Source organism: Oncorhynchus nerka, linkage group LG12 (assembly GCF_034236695.1).
Source record: "Oncorhynchus nerka isolate Pitt River linkage group LG12, Oner_Uvic_2.0, whole genome shotgun sequence".
Classification (NCBI taxonomy): Eukaryota; Metazoa; Chordata; class Actinopteri; order Salmoniformes; family Salmonidae; genus Oncorhynchus; species Oncorhynchus nerka.
In genome coordinates, this window is record NC_088407.1 from 42,925,682 (window position 1) to 42,949,079 (window position 23,398).

The window sequence follows — 23,398 nt, forward strand, 5'->3', positions numbered from 1 at the left end:
TGTGGGATATTGTTTTGAGTTAGTGCATGTTGCACCTCTGTAGTCACGATTCGTTGTTTGTTTCATTCATTCTTTGTTTTTTTGTGTGGTTCACTTACTTTAAATAAAAAAAGATATGGAACCCAGATCACGCTGCACGTTGGTCCGAGTATGTTCCAACGAACGTGACAAATACACTCAATTAGTATTTGGTAGCATTGCCTTTAAATTGTTTAACTTGAGTCAAACATTTTGGGTAGCCTTCCACAAGCTTCCCGCAATATGTTGGGTGAATTTTGGCCCGTTCCTCCATGACAGAGCTGGTGTAACTGAGTCAGGTTTGTTGGCCTCGTTGCTCGCACACGCTTTTTCACAAATCTTCTATGGGATTGAGGTCAGGGCTTTGTGATGGCCACTCCAATACCTTGACTTTGTTGTCCTTAAGCCATTTTGCCACAACTTTGGAAGCATGCTTGTGGTCATTGTCCATTTGGAAGACCCATTTGCGACAAAGCTTTAACTTCGCGACTGATGTCTTGAGATGTTGCTTCAATATATCCACATAAGTTTCCTCCCTCATAATGCCATCTATTTTGTCAAGTGCACCAGTCCCTCCTGCAGCAAAGCACCCCCCAACATGATGCTGCCACCCCCGTGCTTCACGTTTGAGATGGTGTTCTTCGGCTTGCAAGCATTCCCCCTTTTACTCCAAACATAACGATGGTCATTATGGCCAACTGTGGATATAAATACTTTTGTACCTGTTTCCTCCAGCATCTTCACAAGGTCCTTTGCTGTTGTTCTGGGATTGATTTGCACTTTTCACACCAAAGTACGTTCATCTCTAGGAGACAGAACGCATCTCCTTCCTGAGCGGTATGACAGCTGCGTGGTCCCATAGTGTTTATACTTGCGCACTATTGTTTGTACAGATGAATGTGGTACCTTCAGGTGTTTGGAAATTTCTCCCAAGGATGAACCAGACCTGTGGAGGTCTACAATTTGTTTTCTGATGTCTTGGCTGATTTCTTTTGATTTTCCCATGATGTCAAGCACGGAGGCACAGAGTTTGAAGGTAGGCCTTGAAATACATCCACAGGTACACCTCCAATTGACTCAAATTATGTCAATTAGCATATCAGAAGCTTCTAAAGCCATGATGTCATTTTCATGAATTTTCCAATATGTTTAAAGGCACAGTCAACTTAGTGTATGTAAACTTCTGACCCACTGGAATTGTGATACAGTGAATTATAAGTGAAATAATCTGTCTTTAAACAATTGTTGAAAAAATTACACAAAGTAGATGTCCTAACCGACTTTCCAAAACTAAAGTTTGTTAACAAGAAATTTGTGGAGAGGTTGAAAAACAAGTTTTAATGACTCCAACCTAAGTGTATGTAAACTTCCAACTTCAACTGTAATTACCATGAAGTGCTTAGCTATAAATGTTATAAATGTTTCATGAATGAGAAAATTTATTTGACTTTACTTTGACTACATGTGTGCATTATAGACCAGTACGACCAACTTAACTGTGATGTGGAGGGCTGTTAATGAGTTATGACCCTCAACTACACGGTTTGATCCGTAAAATTGACCCTGAGGATTCAACCCTGTGGGAATCATCATGCACCATTGACCTTAGTGAGAAGAAGGATCAGAAGGTGGGGGAAATGGGGCTGGTACAGGCTAACTTATATATCAGCATGATTTTCAAAATGTGGTTTGGCCTTTTGGCATATTCAGTAATACTGGTATGGCCATAATGACAACAGCCATAATGACACTACAGTGTCATTGTAATAATGCATCTATTAAGATACACAAATATGAGCTTTTGCATGACATAAATGTGCTATACATATGCTATGGATATATTTAATTAACCTAATGCGGATCATAACAGATCAGCTTCTGGTCATTCTGAAACAACCCCTTTGTCTCGAGTTCTCTCCTCTCGTCTTTAAACCTGTTATAACACGTTCATGAAATGCTTATAGATGTGTAATAAATGCGTTATGATATGGAGAGGAAAAGTTAATCGTGACCAATAACTGAGGATGGATCAACAACATTGTAGTTACTCCACAATACTAACCTAAATGACAGAGCATGCATCTTGTTTGCAATAAGGCACTAAGGTAATGCTGCAAAGAATGTGGCAAAGAAATTAACTTTTTGTCCTAAATACAAAGTGGTATGTTTGGGGCAAATCCAACAGATCCCTGAGTACCACGCCTCACAATTTCAAGAATGGTGGTGGCTGCATCATGTTATCGGTGTGCCTGTCATCGCAAAGGATTAGGGAGGTTTTTTTTAGGATAAAAAGTAACGGAATAGAACTAAGCACAGGCAAAATCCTCTAGGAAAATCTGTTTCAGTCTGCTTTCCAACAGATACTGGGAGACAATTGTACCTTTCAGCAGGACAATAACCTAAAATACAAGGCCAAATGCACACTGGAGTTGCTTACCAAGATGCCAATGGATGTCCCTCAATGGCCTAGCTAAAGTTTTGACTTAAATCGCTGGCTGTTTAGCAATGATCAACAACCAACTTGACAGAGCTTGAAGAACATTAAAAAGACTAATGGGATGATTTTTTTTTTTACAATCCAGGTGTGCAAAACTCTGAGATTACCCAGAAAGAATCTTCCACTTCGACATGAGTATTTTGTGGAGATCACTGACATACAATTACAATTAAATCTATTTGAATTCCAATTTGTAACACAACAAAATGTGATGTGTGAATACTTTCTGAAGGCACAGTACATTTAGCACAGGCCAGAATTCACAGTGCATCTCAGTGGCTTACAATCACATCAACTTAATGTATTTAATAATGTAAATAATGTATTTCTGGACAGTATATGATTTGAGGGTTTATTGGGAAAATGACTGATTGAGATGTTGGTGAAACAAAAATATAACAGAAAAACATAATTCAGTAAAAACTGTCATGTAGTAAGTCAAAATACGATCACAGGTTTTTACAGTATTCTCCAATGTACATAGTACTAAGGAGGACTTCTCAAGGCAAGGATTAAGACAAGTGTAGAACGTAATCAGGTAATGGTAAGATCAAGGTTTGGCCCCACCCCACTGTTTGATATGAATGAAGATGAACCGCTGATCTTGATCTTTCCCACATTGAGGGGAATAAACCCCTTTAACCCATTGTTGAATTGTCTGTCAGAGTGCTCACCTCTCTCACTCAGGGAGAGCAAGATAGCGCTACAACTATGTTATGCAGCTCCCCACTCACTGCAGCGCTAGATAGAACTTTGTGGAATAACACAAATCTACAAAAATATTAAACTTTTGGTCACAGCGAATATACTAAATTCTGGAAGCCCAATCAATTGTGAGAAATGTCTTAAACATTTTCTGTGATCAATTTGGGTAGCAGATTCATCCTTTGACCTTTTCTGAGATCTCTGCCAAGCAAGGATGAAAGGAGCCAACCTGATCCCGCCTCCCACTTTTAACCATGCAACCCCATTGGACATCATTCCACCTGCCAATTAACATTGCCCATCTTCCATCTCTGACTGTAGGCTACAACAATTGTTGCATGGAGTGATCAGATCATTACGGCGAAATATATATACTAAAATGAGAGGGAAAGACTAGTGAGTGTGCAACATAACGTCCACTTCATTGGATGACACATACGGACTATACGGCTCATTTATGGAAGAAATGTTTTATTAAATTGTACATTCACTACAGCAGCCAGCTGAAAGCAAACCTATCCATGTAAAATAATTTCCGTTGCAGATATAATAGATAGCCTAGGTACTGATGCATGCATCTATCGAAACGTGATTTATGCTCACTTTCAAACTTTTCATTGGGGTAGATCACATATGCTATTATTACATTTATTATTAGCCCACATTTACATTTTCTAAATCGGTAGACTATTGACAATGATTTACTAAATGATGCAAGCGATTTGCCTGGAGCGAGCAAGAGAATGTAATAATGTAGGCTCATTTTATAAAATGGAAAAGTATTCTTGTATGTTTTCAGCCTGGAAGGATTCGAGCCTGGTTAAAAAACCTTATAGCCTACTGCGCAATATATTACAAAATACACCAGCGACATCATTTAGGAGATAAAGGTTGTGAGAACAGTGTTTCAGATCAACTATTATCTTCTAATGTATTTGCGTGGCTATGTCATCTTTAGAGCACAGCATTTTCTGCTTGGTTTACAGAGCATTGAACATGAGAAATTATATAGGCTACCACCTAGGTCTGATGACGCTTCTGACAATAAAGGTGTGTTTTGTTGGGTTATGTGCTAAAGTCTGATAAAGGCTATTTTGAAAATTGCCAGTGTTTTGTGTTTATGAGGAGTCCCCTCGTGCCTGTGTTCCTACTTGAGCAGTAACCTTCACGAATCTTGTATGATCACTGTTAACTAAAGTTGATTATTTTTGTGTTATTCATCAAAGTTCTATCTAGCACTGCAGTGAGTGAGCAGCTGCATAACCTGGTGACGTAGCTCTCGCTCTACCTCACTGTCCCTGACTGAGAAAGGTGAACACTTTGACAGACAGTCCAACAATGAGTCAGAGGGGTTCAGTTATTCCCCTTCAAGGGCACTTTTCCAGTTCTCTGACAAACACTCTGAAGATCAGAAGTGACGTCTGCTTTGAAGTTGTAACACTTTGGCTGGGCAAGCCCCACATCTGTCTGTTGATGTAACAAGTGGTTCTGACCTACTACTCCAAAACATTTTAGTAACAGCTTTTCAGTACTTTCATTCCCTCTAGATTTAAGAAAGGAGAAAAAACAACTTAATAAAATGGAAAAACAGACAGTGTAGGAAAAAGCATGAAATGCTCAACGTGGCGTTAGAGAGTACCCGTACAGTAAGCACATTATCACTATCATGCAGTCCATTCACACACAAACACACTGCTGTACTTCAGTCCTAGAGTTTCCCAGTGGCAAAGGCCCCTTCCTGAAACTGAGGGATGAAGCTCTTGAAGTATGCTCTGTGGAGAAAGATAGACAGATAAAGAGAGCGAGAAAGAGAGCAATAAAAGTCATTTAGACAGATACAGATTTACTGGAAGTGCACCAGTACTTATCTGACCATAAAAGCAAAGCACCGGTTTGCTCTTTCAGCAATAGAATACTGACTTTCCTTGGAGACCGGCGATATAAACAGAGACAATGACATATCTATTCCATGTAACCATCAACTTTGGGACAAAACCTCTGCTTTTATAGTTAAGCAGTCCTGTTCTGTGCAAAGTAAGCATGGTCAGCTGGAGATAAGCAATTAAACCACAAACAGGGTTAAACATGTTAAAAAATAAAAAAGGTAGAGTAGGATAAAGTTGGGAGAGCCATACATTTATAAATCATATCACATCTATTTTGCATACAAATCTTCACCACGGTGTGCGTAGTGATATGCCTTTTCGATGAAAGCGATTAGGTGGTTGTACTGTTATTGTGATTGTTAGTGCGACAGGGATTTTTTTGCATTATTATCCCAGATTAGTTAGATTGAGATAAAATGTATTTGGCGAGGGAGAGCTGGTCCAAAGATGGTAGCAGGTTCAACAGCTCTGCAAGTTTCTTGCTAACTAGTAGTTTACAAAGGCCTTAACAAATTAATTAGATTTTTATCATTATCATCCTGTATTATGGATAATTATACACTAAAGTATACGAGACTTTAGGAAACAGACTGACCAGGTGAATCTAGGTAAAAGCTATGATCCCTTATTGGTGTCAATTGTTAAATCCACTTCAATCAGTGTAGCTGAAGGGGAGGAGACAGGTTAAAGAAGGATTTTTAAGCCTTGAGACAATTGAGACATAGATTGTGTATCTTTGCCATTCAAATGGACATGGGCATGACAAAAGTTCCTTTGAACGGGGTATGGTAGTAGGTGCCAGGCACAACGGTTTGAGTGTGTCAACAACTGCAACATTGCTGGGTTTTTCACGCTCAACAGTTTCCCTTGGGTATCAAGAATGGTCCACCACCCAAAGGACATCCAGACAACTTGACACAACTGTGGAACGCGAGTCAACATAGGCCAGCATCCCTGTGGAACGCTTTTGACACCTTGTAGACGCCCCGACGAATTGAGGCTGCCCTGAGGGCAAAAGCGGGTGCAACTCAATATTAGGAAGTCGTTCCTAATGTAAAAGTGCACTCAGTGTAAGTCATTATTGTATGGTATAGTGGGTCATACTGGTCATTGTTGTCCAGTATGCTACGGGATGAACAAAGCATCCCCTAGATACAGATCTAGGATCAGCTTCCCCTCCCTCAATCCTAACCATTAGTGGGGGGGATGCAAGACTGACTGTCTTACTTGGCTCGCTTGGCCATCTCGTTGCCGTCCCAGCGGGGGCTGTAAGGGTAGGACTTCTGCACCTGCGAGTACAGCTGCCCACTGTTGGTGAAGTGGTACACAGACTGGAAAGTCAGAGTGGGCTGGTCCCGCGGGAAGTACAGAGGGAGGTCCACTGGAGGAGGAGAGGGGAGAAGGGGAGAGACATAGGGGAGAGAAAGAGAGAGAGATAGTGAGAAAGAGGTGACGTGGGGATCAATGTAGGAAAGAAGTGTGTGTGTGTGTGTGTTTGTGTGGAACTCACCATGGACAAGGAAACAGAAGTCTTTCCACATGAGGAGAAGAGTGAGCTTGGTGAATCCCTCTGCATCGTACTCCACCACCCCCCTGCAACAAGCATGCACGCACACACACGCACGCACACCTTTCTTATATAGACACTGTAATGTGTCCACATGCCCCATACTAATCAAATACAATGCCAAAAATGTGCTTGCTAAGAAGAAAGTAGCACTGCCTATATATGATCCTAACTTAATGGGTAAAGCTTTTTTATTTTATTATATATATATTTTTTTTATTAACCTAAACAACTTCTCAGCAAAGCAGAGCCCTCTGCAAATGCAGGGGCTTTCCAACACTGAAGAAGGCTCTGTGTTGCTGAAACGTTGGTTAGGTTTACCCATTAAATTGGTGGGAGCAACATTCCCTGTAACTATATTCGGTACTGAGCAAATTTCAGGTCTGCTGAGTACAAACTTGAGGCTGTACCTGCTTTAAGTTACAGCTTTAACAGTGGCCATGTATGCTACTGTGGCTATTTTATCGTAATGTAGGTCTTCCAAAGTGGCCTACCATCAGAAACAACGAAGCAAATGTATTTTATAACATTTTAACATGGAAATAGCTGTTCTATCATTCAGCCTACAGTAGCAGCCAATGTGTGGTGTTAAATTTAGGCCTACATTCCCTGAGACATGCAGGGCTTGACATCAACCTGTTTATCCACTTGTTCTTCAGACAAGGAAGTGACTGAAGAATGTTGTTGTTTTGTTTGATGCAAGAAAATAATTCACAAAATAAAAAGCATTATTATTCCCATACCATTATTACAGAGAATCAGACAAATTATGCTACCCTCTGCCTATCGCTACTTAGCTTATTCAAGCCTGTCTCAAAATACAACGCTGCCCCTTTAAGACAAAAAAAAAGCTATTTACCAGACGCGCTTTTAAAAGATGTCTAGAAATGTTTATGTTTTGTGCACTTGTAGGAAGCAATCACTCCCCTATCGCTGACTACAAATGATCTATAACTGGGCTAATAACTCATTAACTAGCAAAGGATATTAACAAAATGTGCACACATGGCTACATGCAGCTCTCACTTTGATCTGAAAACAAGTGCATCCGTATCTACTCACGACCGATTCATGCTGTAAACACAGTCCAGTTCAAAGTAAATAGCACAGATCCATAAATGCCACAGATCCATATACGGCAATAGAGTACGGGCTGAGTTGTGCATGTCAATGCAATAGAATCATACTCCGATGTGTTCTGACTACAACACGATCTCTTGCACAGTTCATTTTGTTTCAGTATGTTACATTGAAAGTGGCTAATATATCAGCATAATGGCTGTGGTTATATGATCACACCGGTAATAGATGCGTTGTTGTATTACTTGTGAAGCACAGCTGAGTGAGCATACATTTCAATAATTAGCTTTTTATTTTACTGGGCTGATGGTGCCTGCATCTGATGATCAGTGTCAGCAGAGGGAGAGAGCAGAAGTCTGAGGGTCTGCCTCAACATCCCTCCGCTCTCCCTTTCCTCCACTGACACTGACCAAAAAGGGACACTCGTCTTCCAGCTGATGAGGAAACTCGAGTCGCACCGCATTATTTCTGAATTATTCCTTGATATTAAAATAGACCCAAGAAGTTAAAAATAACAACAACGCAAGCCTATAGATACACATTCCTTCTCATTCATTACGGCTGCAGTGCTTGTTGTAGCGCTGAGTGGAAATAAGAAGAATGCGCGTTTTGTAGCTTATAAAAGTGTTGAATACAAAGTGTTGACAGTGCTCAGTAAGAACTTCAGCATGAACTCACTCATAAAAACAGCATCGCTTTGCTGCATTCGCTGGCAGTCTCTCTCTTGTCATGGTTTTAAACATTTTGAAATCTCACAGTAACTTTCTTTTGTCTGCTACTTGACACGGTCATCTGAACCATCCGTTTTTGATTTGTTCTCTGGGCCTGCCGAGAAGGTAGGATTTGTACCTTCAGACACATGAAATGTGTGGCAACAGTTGGCTTACCCGGCAGGGCAGCTGAATCGTCAGTGGTGGAAAAAGTACACAATTGTCATATTTGAGTAAAAGTCAAAGATACCTTAATATAAACTGCCTCAAGTAAAAGTTACCCAGTATAATACTACTTGAGTAAAAGTCTAAAAGTATTTGGTTTTAAATATATTTAAGTATCAAAAGTAACAGTATAAATAATTTCAAATTCCTTAAAAAAAATTCATTATAAAAAGAAACGTCCCTTTTTCAGGACCCTGTCTTTCAAAGATAAAAATCCAAATAACTTCACAGATCTTCATCGTAAAGAGTTTAAACACGGTTTCCCATGCTTGTTCAATGAACCATAAACAATTAAATGAACATGCACCTGTTAAACGGTCGTTAAGACACTAAAAGCTTACAGACGGTAGGCAAATAAGGTCACAGTTATGAAGACTTAGGACACTAAAAGAGGCCTTTCTACTGACTCTGAAAAACACCAAATAAAGATGCCCAGGGTCCCTGCTCATCTGCGTGAACGTGCCTTAGGCATGCTGCAAGGAGGCATGAGGACTGCAGATGTGGCTAGTACAATAAATTGCAATGTCTGTACTGTGAGACACCTAAGACAGCACAAAAGGGAGACAGGACAGACAGCTGATCGTCCTCGCAGTGGCAGACCACGTTTAACAACACCTGCAAAGGATCGGTACATCTGAACATCACACCTGCGGGACAGGTTACACCAGTTACACCATGAACGCACAACATCAGTGCTCAGACTGTCCACAATAGGTTGAGAGAGGCTGGACTGAGGAACTGTAAGCCTGTTGTAAGGCAGGTCCTCACCAGACATCAACGGCAACAACGTCGCCTATGGGCACAAACCCACCGTCGCTGGACCAGACAGGACATACAGTGACACTCCCGATTTTGTAGGTTTTCCTACTTACAAAGCATGTAGAGGTCTGTAATTGTTATCATAGGTACACTTCAACTGTGAGAGACTGAATCTAAAACAAAAATCCAGAAAATCACATTGTATGATTTTTAAGTAATTAATTAGCATTTTATTGCATTCTTTAAGAAGCCCTCCTGTTCTCCACTCATTACCTGTATTAACTGCACCTGTTTGAACTCGTTACCTGTATAAAAACACCTGTCCACACACTCAATCAAACAGACTCCAACCTCTCCACAAAGACCAAGACCAGGGAGCTGCGTAAGGACATCAGGGATAAAATTGTAGACCTGCACAAGGCTGGGATGGGCTACAGGACAATAGGCAAGCAGCTTGGTGAGAAGGCAACAACTGTTGGTGCAATTATTAGAAAATGGAAGAAGTTCAAGATGACGGTCAATCACCCTCGGTCTGGGGCTCCATGCAAGATCTCACCTCGTGGGGCATCAATGATCATGAGGAAGGTGAGGGATCAGTCCAGAACTACACGGCAGGACCTGGTCAATGACCTGAAGAGAGCTGGGACCACAGTCTCAAAGAAAACCATTAGTAACACACTACGCCGTCATGGATTAAAATCCTGCAGCGCATGCAAGGTCCCCCTGCTCAAGCCAGCGCATGTCCAGGCCCGTCTGAAGTTTGCCAATGACCATCTGGATGATCCAGACGAGGAATGGGAGAAGGTCATGTGGTCTGATGAGACAAAAATAGAGCTTTTTGGTCTAAACTCCACTCGCCGTGTTTGGAGGAAGAAGAAGGATGAGTACAACCCCAAGAACACCATCCCAACCGTGAAGCATGGAGGTGGAAACATCATTCTTCGGGGATGCTTTTCTGCAAAGGGGACAGGACGACTGCACCGTTTTGAGGGGAGGATGGATGGGGCCATGTATCGCGAGATCTTGTCCAACAACCTCCTTCCCTCAGTAAGAGCATTGAAGATGGGTCGTAGCTGGGTCTTCCAGCATGACAACGACCCAAAACACACAGCCAGGGCAACTAAGGAGTGGCTCCATAAGAAGCATCTCAAGGTCCTGGAGTGATCTAGCCAGTCTCCAGACCTGAACCCAATCGAACATCTTTGGAGGGAGCTGAAAGTCCGTATTGCCCAACGACAGCCACGAAACCTGAAGGATCTGGAGAAGATCTGTATGGAGGAGTGGGCCAAAATCCCTGCTGCAGTGTGTGCAAACATGGTCAAGAACTACAGGAAATGTATGATCTCTGTAATTGTAAACAAAGGTTTCTGTACCAAATATTAAATTCTGCTTTTCTGATGTATCAAATACTTATTTCATGCAATAAAATGCTAATTAATTACTTAAGTTGAAGTGTACCTGTGATAAAAAATTACAGCCCTCTACATGCTTTGTAATAGGAAAACCTGCAAAATCGTCAGTGTCTCAAATACTTGTTCTCCCCACTGTAAGTGATATTTCTGTTTTTTTCTCACATACATGGGCGCACACATACCGCAGACTCACATTCCAAAGTGACTGAGAAAGGCAGCAATGTACTCTCTCCTCTTGTGGTAGCCTTGAATGACATACTGCACCTGAGGAGGGAGGGAGGGAGATAAATTAATACATACTTGATTACCAGGCAAATACCAGCTAAAACAGAACTGTACAATACTAAAATGTAACTTTTGGGGTTGGCATCTTGAAAAGTTAAGTCAACCTAATACACAGAAAATAACATGCTTTTTATTTCACACATTTTTCCATTGTATCATTTTCAATTTAAATCACTTCCTCAATTGAGTGACTTGAATTCAAATTTACCAAGGATGACCCTGGTTGGTACATACAACCTCTCAGGAAGACGAGACCATATCATTTGAGCATCAATCAATACTCCGACATTATACGTCAGCGTTTTTAATGAGTGCAGATATCAAAGAGCTGAGATGTCAAACTATAAAGTGTATCAGAGGATGAGTTACGCACGTTTACACTCGGGGTCAGTCGCCAACCCAGTGACCCCTTAGTGACTCTAATAAGCATGATGGCTGTGACAGTTTTGTGACACAAACAATCAGGGATTTATATTAATATGGTCACCTCCAAAATTATTGGCACCCTTGACAAAGATGAGCAAAAAAGACCGTACAAAGCAAATAACATAAGTACTGAGCTATATTTTGTATACTCAACAAAAAGTATACTAATACATTTGCTCAGAGAAAGATTTTGTTCAATAAGCAATAGTTTTTCCCTACAAAAAGATGTGTTATTGGCACCCTTGTAAACTCAGCTAAACGTCCCTTTTTCAGGACCCTGTATTTCAAAGATAATTTGTAAAAATCCAAATAACTTCACAGATCTTCATTGTAAAGGGTTTAAACACTGTTTCCCATGCTTGTTCAATGAACCATAAACAATTAATGAACATGCACCTGTGGAACGGTCGTTAAGACACTAACAGGTTACAGACGGTAGGCAATTAAGGATACAGTGATGAAAACTTAGGACACTAAAAGAGGCCTTTCTACTGACTCTGAAAAACATCAAAAGAAAGATGCCCAGGGTCCCTGCTCATCTGCGTGAACGTGCCTTAGGCATGCTGCAAGGAGGCATGAGGACGGCAGATGTGGCCAGGGCAATACATTGCTAAGACAGCGCTACAGGGCGGACAGCTGATCGTCCTCGCAGTGGCAGACCACATCTGCACAGGATCGGTACATCCGAACATCACACCTGCGGGACAGGTACAGGATGGCATCAACAACTGCCCGAGTTATACCAGGAACGCACAATCCCTTCATCAGTGCTCAGACTGTCCGCAATAGGCTAAGCGAGGCTGGACTGAGGACTTGTAGGCCTGTTGTAAGGCAGGTCCTCACCAGACATCACCGGCAACAATGTCGCCTATGGGAACAAACACACCGTCGCTGGACCAGACAGGACTGGAAAAAAGTGCTCTTCACTGACGAGACGCAGTTTTGTCTCACCAGGGGTGATGGTCGGATCCACGTTTATCGTCGAAGGAATGAGCATCACACCGAGGCCTGTACTCTGGAGCGGGATCGATTTGGAGGTTGAGGGTCCGTCATGGTCTAGTGTGGTGTGTCACAGCATAATCGGACTGAGCTTGTTGTCATTGCAGGAAATCTCAACGATGTGCGTTACAGGGAAGACATCCTCCTTCCTCATGTGGTACCCTTCCTGCAGGCTCATCCTGACATGACCCTCCAGTATGACAATGCCACCAGCCATACTGCTCGCTCTGTGCGTGATTTCCTGCAAGACATGAATGTCAGTGTTCTGCCATGGCCAGCGAAGAGCCCGGATCTCAATCCCATTGAACACGTCTGGGACCTGTTGGATCGGAGGGTGAGGGCTAGGGCCATTCCCACCAGAAATGTCAGGGAACTTGCAGGTGCCTTGGTGGAAGAGTGGGGTAACATCTCACAGCAAGAACTGGCAAATCTGGTGCAGTTCATGAGGAGGAGATGCACTGCAGTACTTAATGCAGCTGGTGGCCACACCAAATACTGACTGTTACTTTTGATTTTGACCCCCCCTTTGTTCAGGAACACATTATTCAATTTCTGTTAGTCATGTCTGTGTTCAGTTTGTCTCAGTTGTTGAATCTTATGTTCATATAAATATTTACACATGTTAAGTTTGCTTAAAATAAACGCAGTTGACAGTGAGAGGACGTTTCTTTTTTTGCTGAGTTTATATCATGCCTGCTTTAAGTCTGGTTTTGGGGTGGGGGGGGTTGATTTGGTAGGGGATCCGTGTGTGTTCTGCCCTCTACCTGTTCTGTCTTACCTGTATAATCATAAAAAATATTGACCCCCGTTTTCAATACTTGTGTATGTGCACCCTCACCTTGCAAAGTTAACGGCACTGAGCCTTTTTATAAAATGGTTTATGAGATTGGAGAACACATTGGGAGGAATCTCAAACCATTCCTCCGTATAGAATCTTACCAGATCCTTGATATCCTTCGGTGCGCTTATGGACTGCCCTCTTCCATTCAAACCAGGTTTTCAATGAGGTTTTAGTCCAGAGATGGCCATGCAAAATGTTGATTCTGTGGTCAATTGACAATTTCTTGATTGTGTGCTTGGGGTCATTGTCTTGCTGGAAGAGTTCAGCCTCATGGCAGAGGCGATCACATTTTCAGCAAACATTTAATGGTACTTAGTAGAGTTCATGATGCCGTTGACCTTAAGAAACAAAACAGCCACCATATTTTACAGTAGGTATGGAGTTATTTTCTGCATTTGCATCCTCCTTTCAACGCCTAACTCACCGTGGTATACGTGGCCAAAGACCTCTATTTTTGTCTCATCTAATCATAGCACCCGATTCCAATCCAAGTGCCAATACCGTTTAGCAAACTCCAGGCATTTACATTTGTTGGCTGCTCACAATAAAAGCTTTTTTCTGTCAACCCTTCCACGAGCCTATTGGCATAGAGGTTAGCGTCTAATTGGAGATCCCAAGATTCGACCAAGTTCTGTAATTCTCCAACTGTGGCCCCTTGGAATTTTCTTTGCCTTCCCAAACCATTTTCCCCACTGTACGTGGAGACAGATAAAGATAAACTTGAGTAGTTTATATAGGATGGCTTCTGTCAAACTATCAAAAAAATTGTGTGATTTATGAGGGGGGCGAGACGTACGCCTAGGATTTGAATATCACACCCATGTGATTTCACACCAGGATGTGAGTATCACACCCACTGTTCTGAGTAGCTGGGGCTTCACACTAGGATGTAAATATCACACCCACTGTTCTGAGTGACTTTGTAGGTACTTACAGTTCAAAACATGTTGCATGTCCAAGACTCACAGTTGAAGACACCTTCCTGAGTTATTGGAGTGATTATGTCTTGTTTTTAAGCCTAAAACTAAAAAAACATACTATTTCCTGTGATGATACTTAACCTCTAAAAGTCTAAGCCTTTGGGGAGGGGGTGGGGTTCTACTAATCTAACATATGGATCACTTAGCTATTTGATTTAGAATTTTAGGACCCCTGTATGTATCAACAAAAACAATATGTAAAAACTATTTGATAAAATATGGCCTTTACTACTTATAGCTAAACTATTTGGCCTTTACTACTTATAGCCCATAGAAATGTATTGAATAACACATTCATAAATGTAAAACAGACCTAAATCCTAAGGAATAAGGTTTTGAAGTGTCTGTCCTATATCTAGGCAATATATGAAAGCCCAGGAAATATTTTTGTTTCTTGGACACATATTTAACCTCCATTATTATTGGCACAAAACTACCTTCATACTTCCATTCATTTTTAAACTGGTACTGGGTTACCGTCATATGAATCCTGAGCCATTTATGGGGGTCGTAGAGCAGAACGGAGAACACCATTGTGTTCGTGAGAATCTCATCTTTCCATAGAGTTATATTAGTAGGCCAAACGGTTCGGACGCTACACATCGGTGGTACTGACTTTAGACGAGTCCCTTGGGGCTTGTGGGGGATCAAAGAGCGAAACAGAGAACACCCACGTGTTCGTGAGTGTCTCATCTTTCCAGAGTGGTCATTTTCGTGTGAAGGCAAAACCGTTCGGGCGCAACAGACGTTTTCGTGAGAAGAACGATTTTCAGGATGTCTCATGGTCTGACAAACACCACTGTAGCCCATGCAACAACAAAAAAATATTTCTCTAGGTGCCACTGACAGATTTTGAAGGGGATTTTTAAAAATTATGTTACTTAGATTGACAGGCGCATCCATCGACTCTTAAGGATTACATTTATTTCCACATGCAGTGTCTGCATCACTGTGTGTGTGGACCTGGTGTGAGAGGCTTGTTGTGATCCTGTGGGTAGTGTATTGGGCTATATGTAAGACAAAATACTTTTGATCAAGTAGAGTCCTTGGTCAAATGTGGGACAAATATGTGTTTTGCTCTTGATCAGGGGTAATGTATTAGGCTATTTGGTGACCCAAAGGTCTATTGTGACTTTGATCAAGTTTGTGGGGTGGAGAGAAGGCCGGTTTTGCATGTGGAAACTGTTTTGAGTGGGATGTGTGTTTTGGGGGTCCGGGTTGAAATCCAACATTGTAATCAAACTGGTTGGAGGTAGGTTTAAGCTTCGTTGAGCATTCATACCAGGCCCAGTGTGGTATCAACAAGCAGTTGTTTGGACTTTCAATTTTTTACAATTATGTGGAACATTTTCACAACTCTTAGCACACAAATCTAATCAGATCATCAAAATGGCTCATGTATCAAAACTTTAACCACATTTCAATTGACTTAAGTACCTCAAACATTGTGACACTGTACATGAGTTTTATGATATGGAAATGTGAAGTTCACATTTGGATTCACGGAATACAGGAGGGTAAAATCTGCATAAACATTGTTGATTCGCTGTCCCCCCAAGACAATTACCTTTTGTAATTGGGGGGTGGTTTGTCTGGACTTGTAACTGTAGCCTGGTTTTGAGCGAGTGAATATGTATCCAAATTGAAAGAGTGATTTGGTGCGGTGAACAAGTGATTTTCATTCGAAAATGTGCCTAGAGATTTGAAACATGAGCCACTTCGATGATCTGATTTGATTTATGTGCTTAGAGTTGTGAAAATGTTCCACTAAAGCGATTAAAAAATAAATAAAAATAAAGTCTAACTTCCAAGGCTCAGTACTTTCAAGGCTCAGTGAAGTCCAGGCAACTGCTTATTGATTCTCCACTGGGCCAGATTTGAATGCACTGGAAGGCCCAAGCCTACCCCCAACCAGTTTTTTAGGCATGCAAACAAGCCATTACCACTCCAAAAAGTCAGGAAAGTGTCTCCAACTGTGAATCTTGGACATGTACCTTTTCCAAACAGAATTAAATTAACCCTGCATATTTTAAATTCACAGCTCGTGTTATTAATAAAACAACTATTTGAAGCAACTAAGACATTTTAGAGTTGAACTGTCCGGACCCACATCACCAGCCCCTGCCGTACTAATACACACAAACCCCTCTCCTGACAAGCCCATCACAACTCCAAGAATTTTCACTGGTTAAGGAAATTGGACAATGGGGTATAGTTGTCATGCTCAAACATGGAACCTCCATTCTAACTAAACCATCACATCAATCCCCACGTCACCATAGGCCCCAATACAATAGCCCCTTGATCAACACAGTCTCTGTCACCCCACCAACACCTTTCACAACATGTCTGCACAGACACTAGGACCCTTCTTCACATTCACAATACTGTAATCAGATCAGTGGGGTGTGTTTACATAAAACACACGGTAAAAATAAATAACAAGGGTGTCATTCACATCCTGATGTGAAAGCACTGGCCACTCAGAACAATGGAGGGGATATTTAGGTGCCTTATTGCTATTATAGACTGGTTACCGCGTTGCGTCCTGGGTAAGAACAGCCCTTAGCCGTGGTATATTGGCCATATATCACAATCCCTGAGGTGCCCTATTGCTATTATAAACTAGTTACCAATATAATTAGAGAAGTAAAAATAAATGTTTTGTCATTCCCGTGGAATACGGTCTGATATACCACGGCTGTCAGCCAATCAGCATTTAGGGCTCGAACCACCCAGTTTATAATTACATACAGCACGTGGATGTGATATTTACATCCTGGGTGAGATATTAAAATCTTAGGCGGAAGTCCCGCCTCCTCACAAGTCACAAGATTTGATTGATTGACATAAGCCGCCCTATATAAACTACTCACTTGCATCCTCTACCAGGCAAGTTTATCACTGTTCCAGTGGTTTTAAACTTTTAAATGATTGCCCTAATAGTGGTAAGTGGCATATTATGGAAGCAATTTTTTGTACCCATTGCCTGATTTATGAAGGTCAACAACCATTTGTCTCTTTGTCTTTCCCCACGGTGATGGATCGCAAATGGATTTTGCATGTTTATACCCAGTGAAACAGGAAGCCATGAAAGGCCACAATACAGTTCCTGAAGCGGAGATTTACCTAAGTAGAATGTTAATGCAGATAAAATGTATTTTTATTTTATTTATTAAAATCTTTAGTGGTGCCAATAACTTTGAAACTTATCTTGTTGAGAATTTATTTTATTTCTTGTTAAACAAAATCTCTTTCTCTGAGTAATTGTATTAGTATGAAATAAAAAATAAAAAATATTTAGCATACAATATAGCTCAGTATTTGTAATTTATTTTATACAGTCTTTGCTCATCTTCATCAAGTGTGCCAATAAGGTGCATACGGAAAGTATACAAACCCCTTAACTTTTTCCACATTACGTTACAGCCTTATTCTAAAATAGTTTAAACAGTTTTTCCCCCTCATCAATCTACACACAATACCCCATAATGACAAAGCAAAAAAAATAAAACATTAAGACCCTTTATTCAGTACTTTCATGAAACACCTTTGGCAGTGATTACAGCCTCGAGTGATCTTGGGTATGACACTACAAGCTTGGCATACCTGTAATTCTTCTCTGCAGATCCTCTCAAGCTCTGTCAGCTTGGATGGGAGCGTCACTACACAGCTATTTTCTGGTCTTTCCAGAGATGTTTGATCAGGTTTGGGCTCTGGCTGGGCCACTCAAGGACATTCAGAGACTTGTCCCGAAGCCAATCTTGCGTTGTCTTGGATGTGTACTTAGGGTTGTTGTCTTGTTGGAAGGTGAACCTTCGCCCCAGTCTGATGTTCTGAGCGCTCTGGAGTAGGTTATCATCATGTACTTTGCTCCGTTCATCTTTCCCTCCATCCTGAATAGTCTCCCAGTCCATGCCGCTGAAAAACATCCCCTCCAGACGTGATGCTTGGCATTCAGGCCAAAGAGCACAATCTTAGTTTCATCAGACCAGTGAATCTTGTTTCTCATGGTCAGAATCCTTTAGGTGCCTTCTGGCAAACTCCAAGCGGGCTGTCATGTGCCTTTTACTGATGAGTGGCTTCCATCTCTACCATAAAGGCCTGATTGGTGGAGTGCTGCAGAGATGATTGTCCTTTTGGAAGGTTCTCCCATCTCCGCAGAGGAACTCTGGAACTCTGTCAGAGTGACCATCGAGTTCTTGGTCACCTCGCTGACCAAAGCCGTTCTCCCCCGATTGCTGTTTGGCCGGACAGCCAAATTTCTTCCATTTAAGAATGATGGAGACCACTGTGTTCTTGGGGACCTTCAATGCTGCAGAAATGCTTTGCTACCATTCTCTAGATCTGTGCCTCGACACAATCCTGTCTCAGAGCTCTACAGACAATTCCTTCGACCTCATGGCTTGGTTTTTGCTCTGACATGCACTGTCAGCAGTGGGACCTTATATAGACAGGTGTGTGCCTTTCCAAATCATGTCCAGTCAATTGAATTTACTACAGGTGGACTCCAATCAAGTTGTAGAAACATCTCAGGGATGATCAATGGAAACAGGATGCACTAGAGCTCAATTTTGAGTCTTATAGCAAAGGGTCTGAATACTGAATTCAAAGGGTCTGAATACTGAATACGTAAATATTTTTATATTTTTAATAGCTTTGCAAAAATGTCTAAAAACCTGTGTTTTTGCTTTGTCATTATGGGGTATTGTGTCATTATGGGGTATTATGAGGATTTTATATATTTTTTCCCATTTTAGAATAAGGCTGTAACGTAAAAATGTGGAAAAAGGGAAGGGTTCTGAATACTTTCCGAATGCACTGTAACAGTGAGTTATATTTCTGATGGTAGGGGGTAGGGGGAGAGAGAATGGCAACTGGTTGGAATAATGTAATTTACGCAAAAAGTTGTGCCTCACAGGCTGTGGTGGTGTTGTGCCACTGATTGCCTGTTAAAAAAACAATACGGGTTCGAAATAATGTGAAACCTAGATTGCACACTGCTTCCATTCTTGTGTTATTTGAGTGTGTATTGTGTGCGTGTGTTGGTTATGTGCGGGTGTTCATTAATGGGAAAGGCAGATACAGCATGATGCAGATAATATTTTAGTGAATATTTCACTAAAGTTGAACAAAAACATATACAGGTAGGAGCAGATCAACATATTATTTTGGGGCAGTGTTAACTCATTCGTGACCTTTGATATAACCATTGTTCTATGGAAATTATCTACGATTAACAGACACACACACACACACACACACACACACACACACACACACACACACACACACACACACACTTGTAGTGTGTTGACAGCTCTGAGTTGCTGGTGTGTGTGTCCATGCCTAGCAGGGACGCTCCAGGCACGGTCGACTATTGACCGTCAAGAAAATACTCAGGAGCGACACCCCTAGTGGCCGGAGACTTTAATGCAGGGAAACAAATCCATTTTATCTAATTTCTGCCAGCATGTTAAATCAGCATGTAAAATGTGCAATCAGAGGAAGAAAAACTGTAGACCACCTTTACTCCACACACAGAGGCACGTACAAGTGCATTGATGACGTGATGACGTTGTCCCCACAGTGATCGTACGTACATACCCCAACCAGAAGCCATGGATTACAGGCAAAACATCCGCTGCCGCTTTCAAGGGTAGAGCTGCCGCTTTCAAGGAGGGGAACTCTAACCAGGGAGCTAATAATAAATCCCGCTATGCCCTATGACGAACCATCAAACAGGCAAAGCGTCAATACAGGGCTAAGATTGAGTCGTACTACACCGGCTCCAACGCTCATCGGATGTGGTAGGGCTTGCAAACTTCCGGACTACAAAGGGAAGCACAGCCACGAGCTCCCCAGTGACATGAGCCTACCACACGAGCTAAATAACATCTATGCTCGCTTCGAGGCATGCAACAACGAAGCATGCATGAGTGCATCAGCTGTTCTGGACGACTGTGTGATCTCAAACCCATAGAAAATCTTTGCAGGGAGTTGAAAGTCAGTGTTGCCCAGCAACAGCCCCAAAACATCCCGGCTCTAGAGGAGATCTGCATGGAGGAATGGGCCAAAATACCAGCAACAGTGTGTGAAAACCTTGTGAAGACTTACAGAAAACGTTTGACCTCTGTCATTGCCAACAAAGGGTATATAACAAAGTATTGAGATAAACTTTTGTTATTGACCAAATACTTATTTTCCACCATAATCTGCAAATAAATTAATAAAAAATCCTACAATGTGATTTTCTGGATTTTTTTCTCTCTCATTTTGTCTGTCAGAGTTGAAGTGTACCTATGATGAAAATTACAGGCCTCTCTCATATTTTCAAGTAGGATCACAGCAGCGGTCAAGCTTGGAGAGTCTGCTGCAGCAGGTAAAACATTTTTTGGGGGGGGTGAGGGGGGGGGGGTTAATTATCTTTATATTCAATTTGTTTTTAAAAGAGTTTATATAGACAAACAAAGTGCAGCACACATACCAGGTACAATACCAGGGCAGTTATAAAATAAAAAATAAATAAAAACATCACAATTATGGGGCATTTATGGGAGGTTTTCCACATACAGTTGAAGTCGGAAGTTTATACATACCGTGCTTCTACACCTGCATTGCTTGCTGTTTGGGGTTTTAGGCTGGGTTTCTGTACAGCACTTTGAGATATCAGCTGATGTAAGAAGGGCTATATAAATACATTTGATTTAACTTAGGTTGGAGTCATTAAAACTCGTTTTTCAACCATTCCACAAATTTCTTGTTAACAAACTATAGTTTTGGCAATTCGGTTAGGACATCTACTTGCGCATGACACAAGTAATTTTTCCAACAATTGTTTACAGACAATTATTTCACGTATAATTCACTGTATCACAATTCCAGTGTGTCAGAAGCTTACATACACTAAGTTGACTGTGCCTTTAAACAGCTTGGAAAATTCCAGAAAATTAAGCCATGCTTTAGAAGCTTCTGATAATTGACATCATTTGAGTCAATTGGAGGTGTACCTGTGGATGTATTTCAAGGTCTACCTCCAAACTCAATGCCTCTTTGCTTGAAATCATGGGAAAATCAAAAGAAATCAGCCAAGACCTCCACAAGTCTGGTTCATCTTTGGGAGCAATTTCCAAACGCCTGAAAGTACCACATTCATCTGTACAAACAATAGTACGCAAGTATAATCACCATGGAACCACGCAGCCGTGGAATGAGACGCGTTCTGTCTCCTCGAGATGAACGTACTTTTGTGCAAAAAGTGCAAATCAATCCCAGAACAACAGCAAAGGACCTTGTGAAGATTCTGGAGGAAACCGGTACAAAGGTATCTATATCCACAGTAAAACGAGTCCTATATCAACATAACCTGAAAGGCCGCTCAGCAAGGAAGAAGCCACTGCTCCAAAACCGCCATAAAAAAAGCCAGACTACGGTTTGCAACTGCACATGGGGGACAAAGATCATACTTTTTGGAGAAATGTCCTCTGGTCTGATGAAAAGAAAAATAGAACTGTTTGGCCATAATGACCATTGTTATGTTTGGAGGAAAAAGGGGGAGGCTTGCAAGCCGAAGAACACCATCCCAACCGTGAAGCACAGGGGTGGCAGCATCATGTTGTGGGGGTGCTTTGCTTCAGGAGGGACTGGTGCACTTCACAAAATAGATGGCATCGTGAGGAAGGACAATTATGTGAATATATTGAAGCAACATCTCAAGACGCAAATGGGCCTTCCAAATGGACAATGACCCCAAGCATACTTCCAAAGTTGTGGCAAAATGGCTTAAGGACACAAAAGTCAAGGTATTGGAGTGGCCATCACAAAGCCCTGACCTCAATCCTATAGAATATTTTTGGGCAGAACTGAAAAAGTGTGTGTGAGCAAGGAGACCTACAAACCTGACTCAGTTACACCAGCTCTGTCAGGAGGAATGGGACAAAATTCACCCAACTTATTTCGGGAAGCTTGTGGAAGGCTACTCAAAACGTTTGACCCAAGTTAAACAATTTAAAGGCAATGCTACCAAATACTAATTGCGTGTATGTAAACTTCTGACCCACTGGGAATGTGATGAAAGAAATAAAAGCTGAAATAAATAATTCTCTCTACTATTATTCTGACATCACACATTCTTAAAATAAAGTGGTGTTCCTAACTGACCTAAGACAGGGAATTTTTACTAGGATTAAATGTCAGGAATTGTGAAAAACTGATTTTAAATGTATTTGGCTAAGGTGTATGTAAACTTCCGACTTCAACTGTAGCTGTCTATCTCTCTTGGGCCACAATAACAATATACAATAAACAAGGGTATTGAACAGACGTTCAGACTCAGGCTCAAACAACTTAACAATCAAATTAGAATAAATATACATTTGGTGAAAGAGCAAATTGTCTACCCAAGATCTTCCAGATGTGTAAATTAATTCTGCTACAGTACCAAAAAACATGCATGAAGGTGCCAGTATCCTCTACACATTTGAAACATAAATGTGATGCGTTGAAAAACTTTCTGTGAAGGTGGACGGGTGTAAAGTAGGTTCTATGAAAACATTTGAAATTTAGTTATTGTAAGCTTATGGAGGTGCATTTGAGGTTGACCTTTTTGCAGATAGAAGTCCAGTCTTCCTCACCTAATGCCTGTTCAATGTCACTCTCCCAAACATGTCTCAATGCATCATAGGAGGCGGCACTTCTATTCAACAAAATATAATAAATCAGAGATTAAACCTCTCTGAACAGTAGGATTTGTAAATAGTTTTTCAACTTCAGTAATTTGAAAACGTAGTTTATCAACTTTCTTAGGACCCTCTGTGAAGTATCTAAGTTGTAGGTACTTCAAACAATAAAAAAAAAAGTAAAAATAAGTTTGTATCTGTTGGAATCATTTAAGAGTGTTCTGAGTAAATAAAGGCAAAAGGTCAGCGATACCCTTTGTCTTCCAGCCCAGAAGTCCAATACTCCTCATTTGGGGGGGGAGTCAGGATTAAGGGCAATCGGTGACCAAA

General features: G+C 41.3%; 1 protein-coding gene across 1 annotated transcript in view; it reads right to left on the reverse strand.

The window, feature by feature from the left end:
• Positions 1 to 2,853: 2,853 nt before the first annotated feature.
• babam2 (BRISC and BRCA1 A complex member 2) overlaps positions 2,854 to 23,398 on the reverse strand; it is a 194,995-nt gene continuing 174,450 nt past the window's right edge. The window contains exons 9-12 of the mRNA XM_029674925.2: positions 11,053 to 11,123; positions 6,617 to 6,699; positions 6,334 to 6,487; positions 2,854 to 4,992 (exon numbers count right to left, since the gene is read on the reverse strand). Of these exons, the coding sequence (XP_029530785.1) occupies positions 4,929 to 4,992; positions 6,334 to 6,487; positions 6,617 to 6,699; positions 11,053 to 11,123 (372 nt within the window). The 3' untranslated portion in view covers positions 2,854 to 4,928. The remainder of the gene's footprint in view (positions 4,993 to 6,333; positions 6,488 to 6,616; positions 6,700 to 11,052; positions 11,124 to 23,398) is intronic.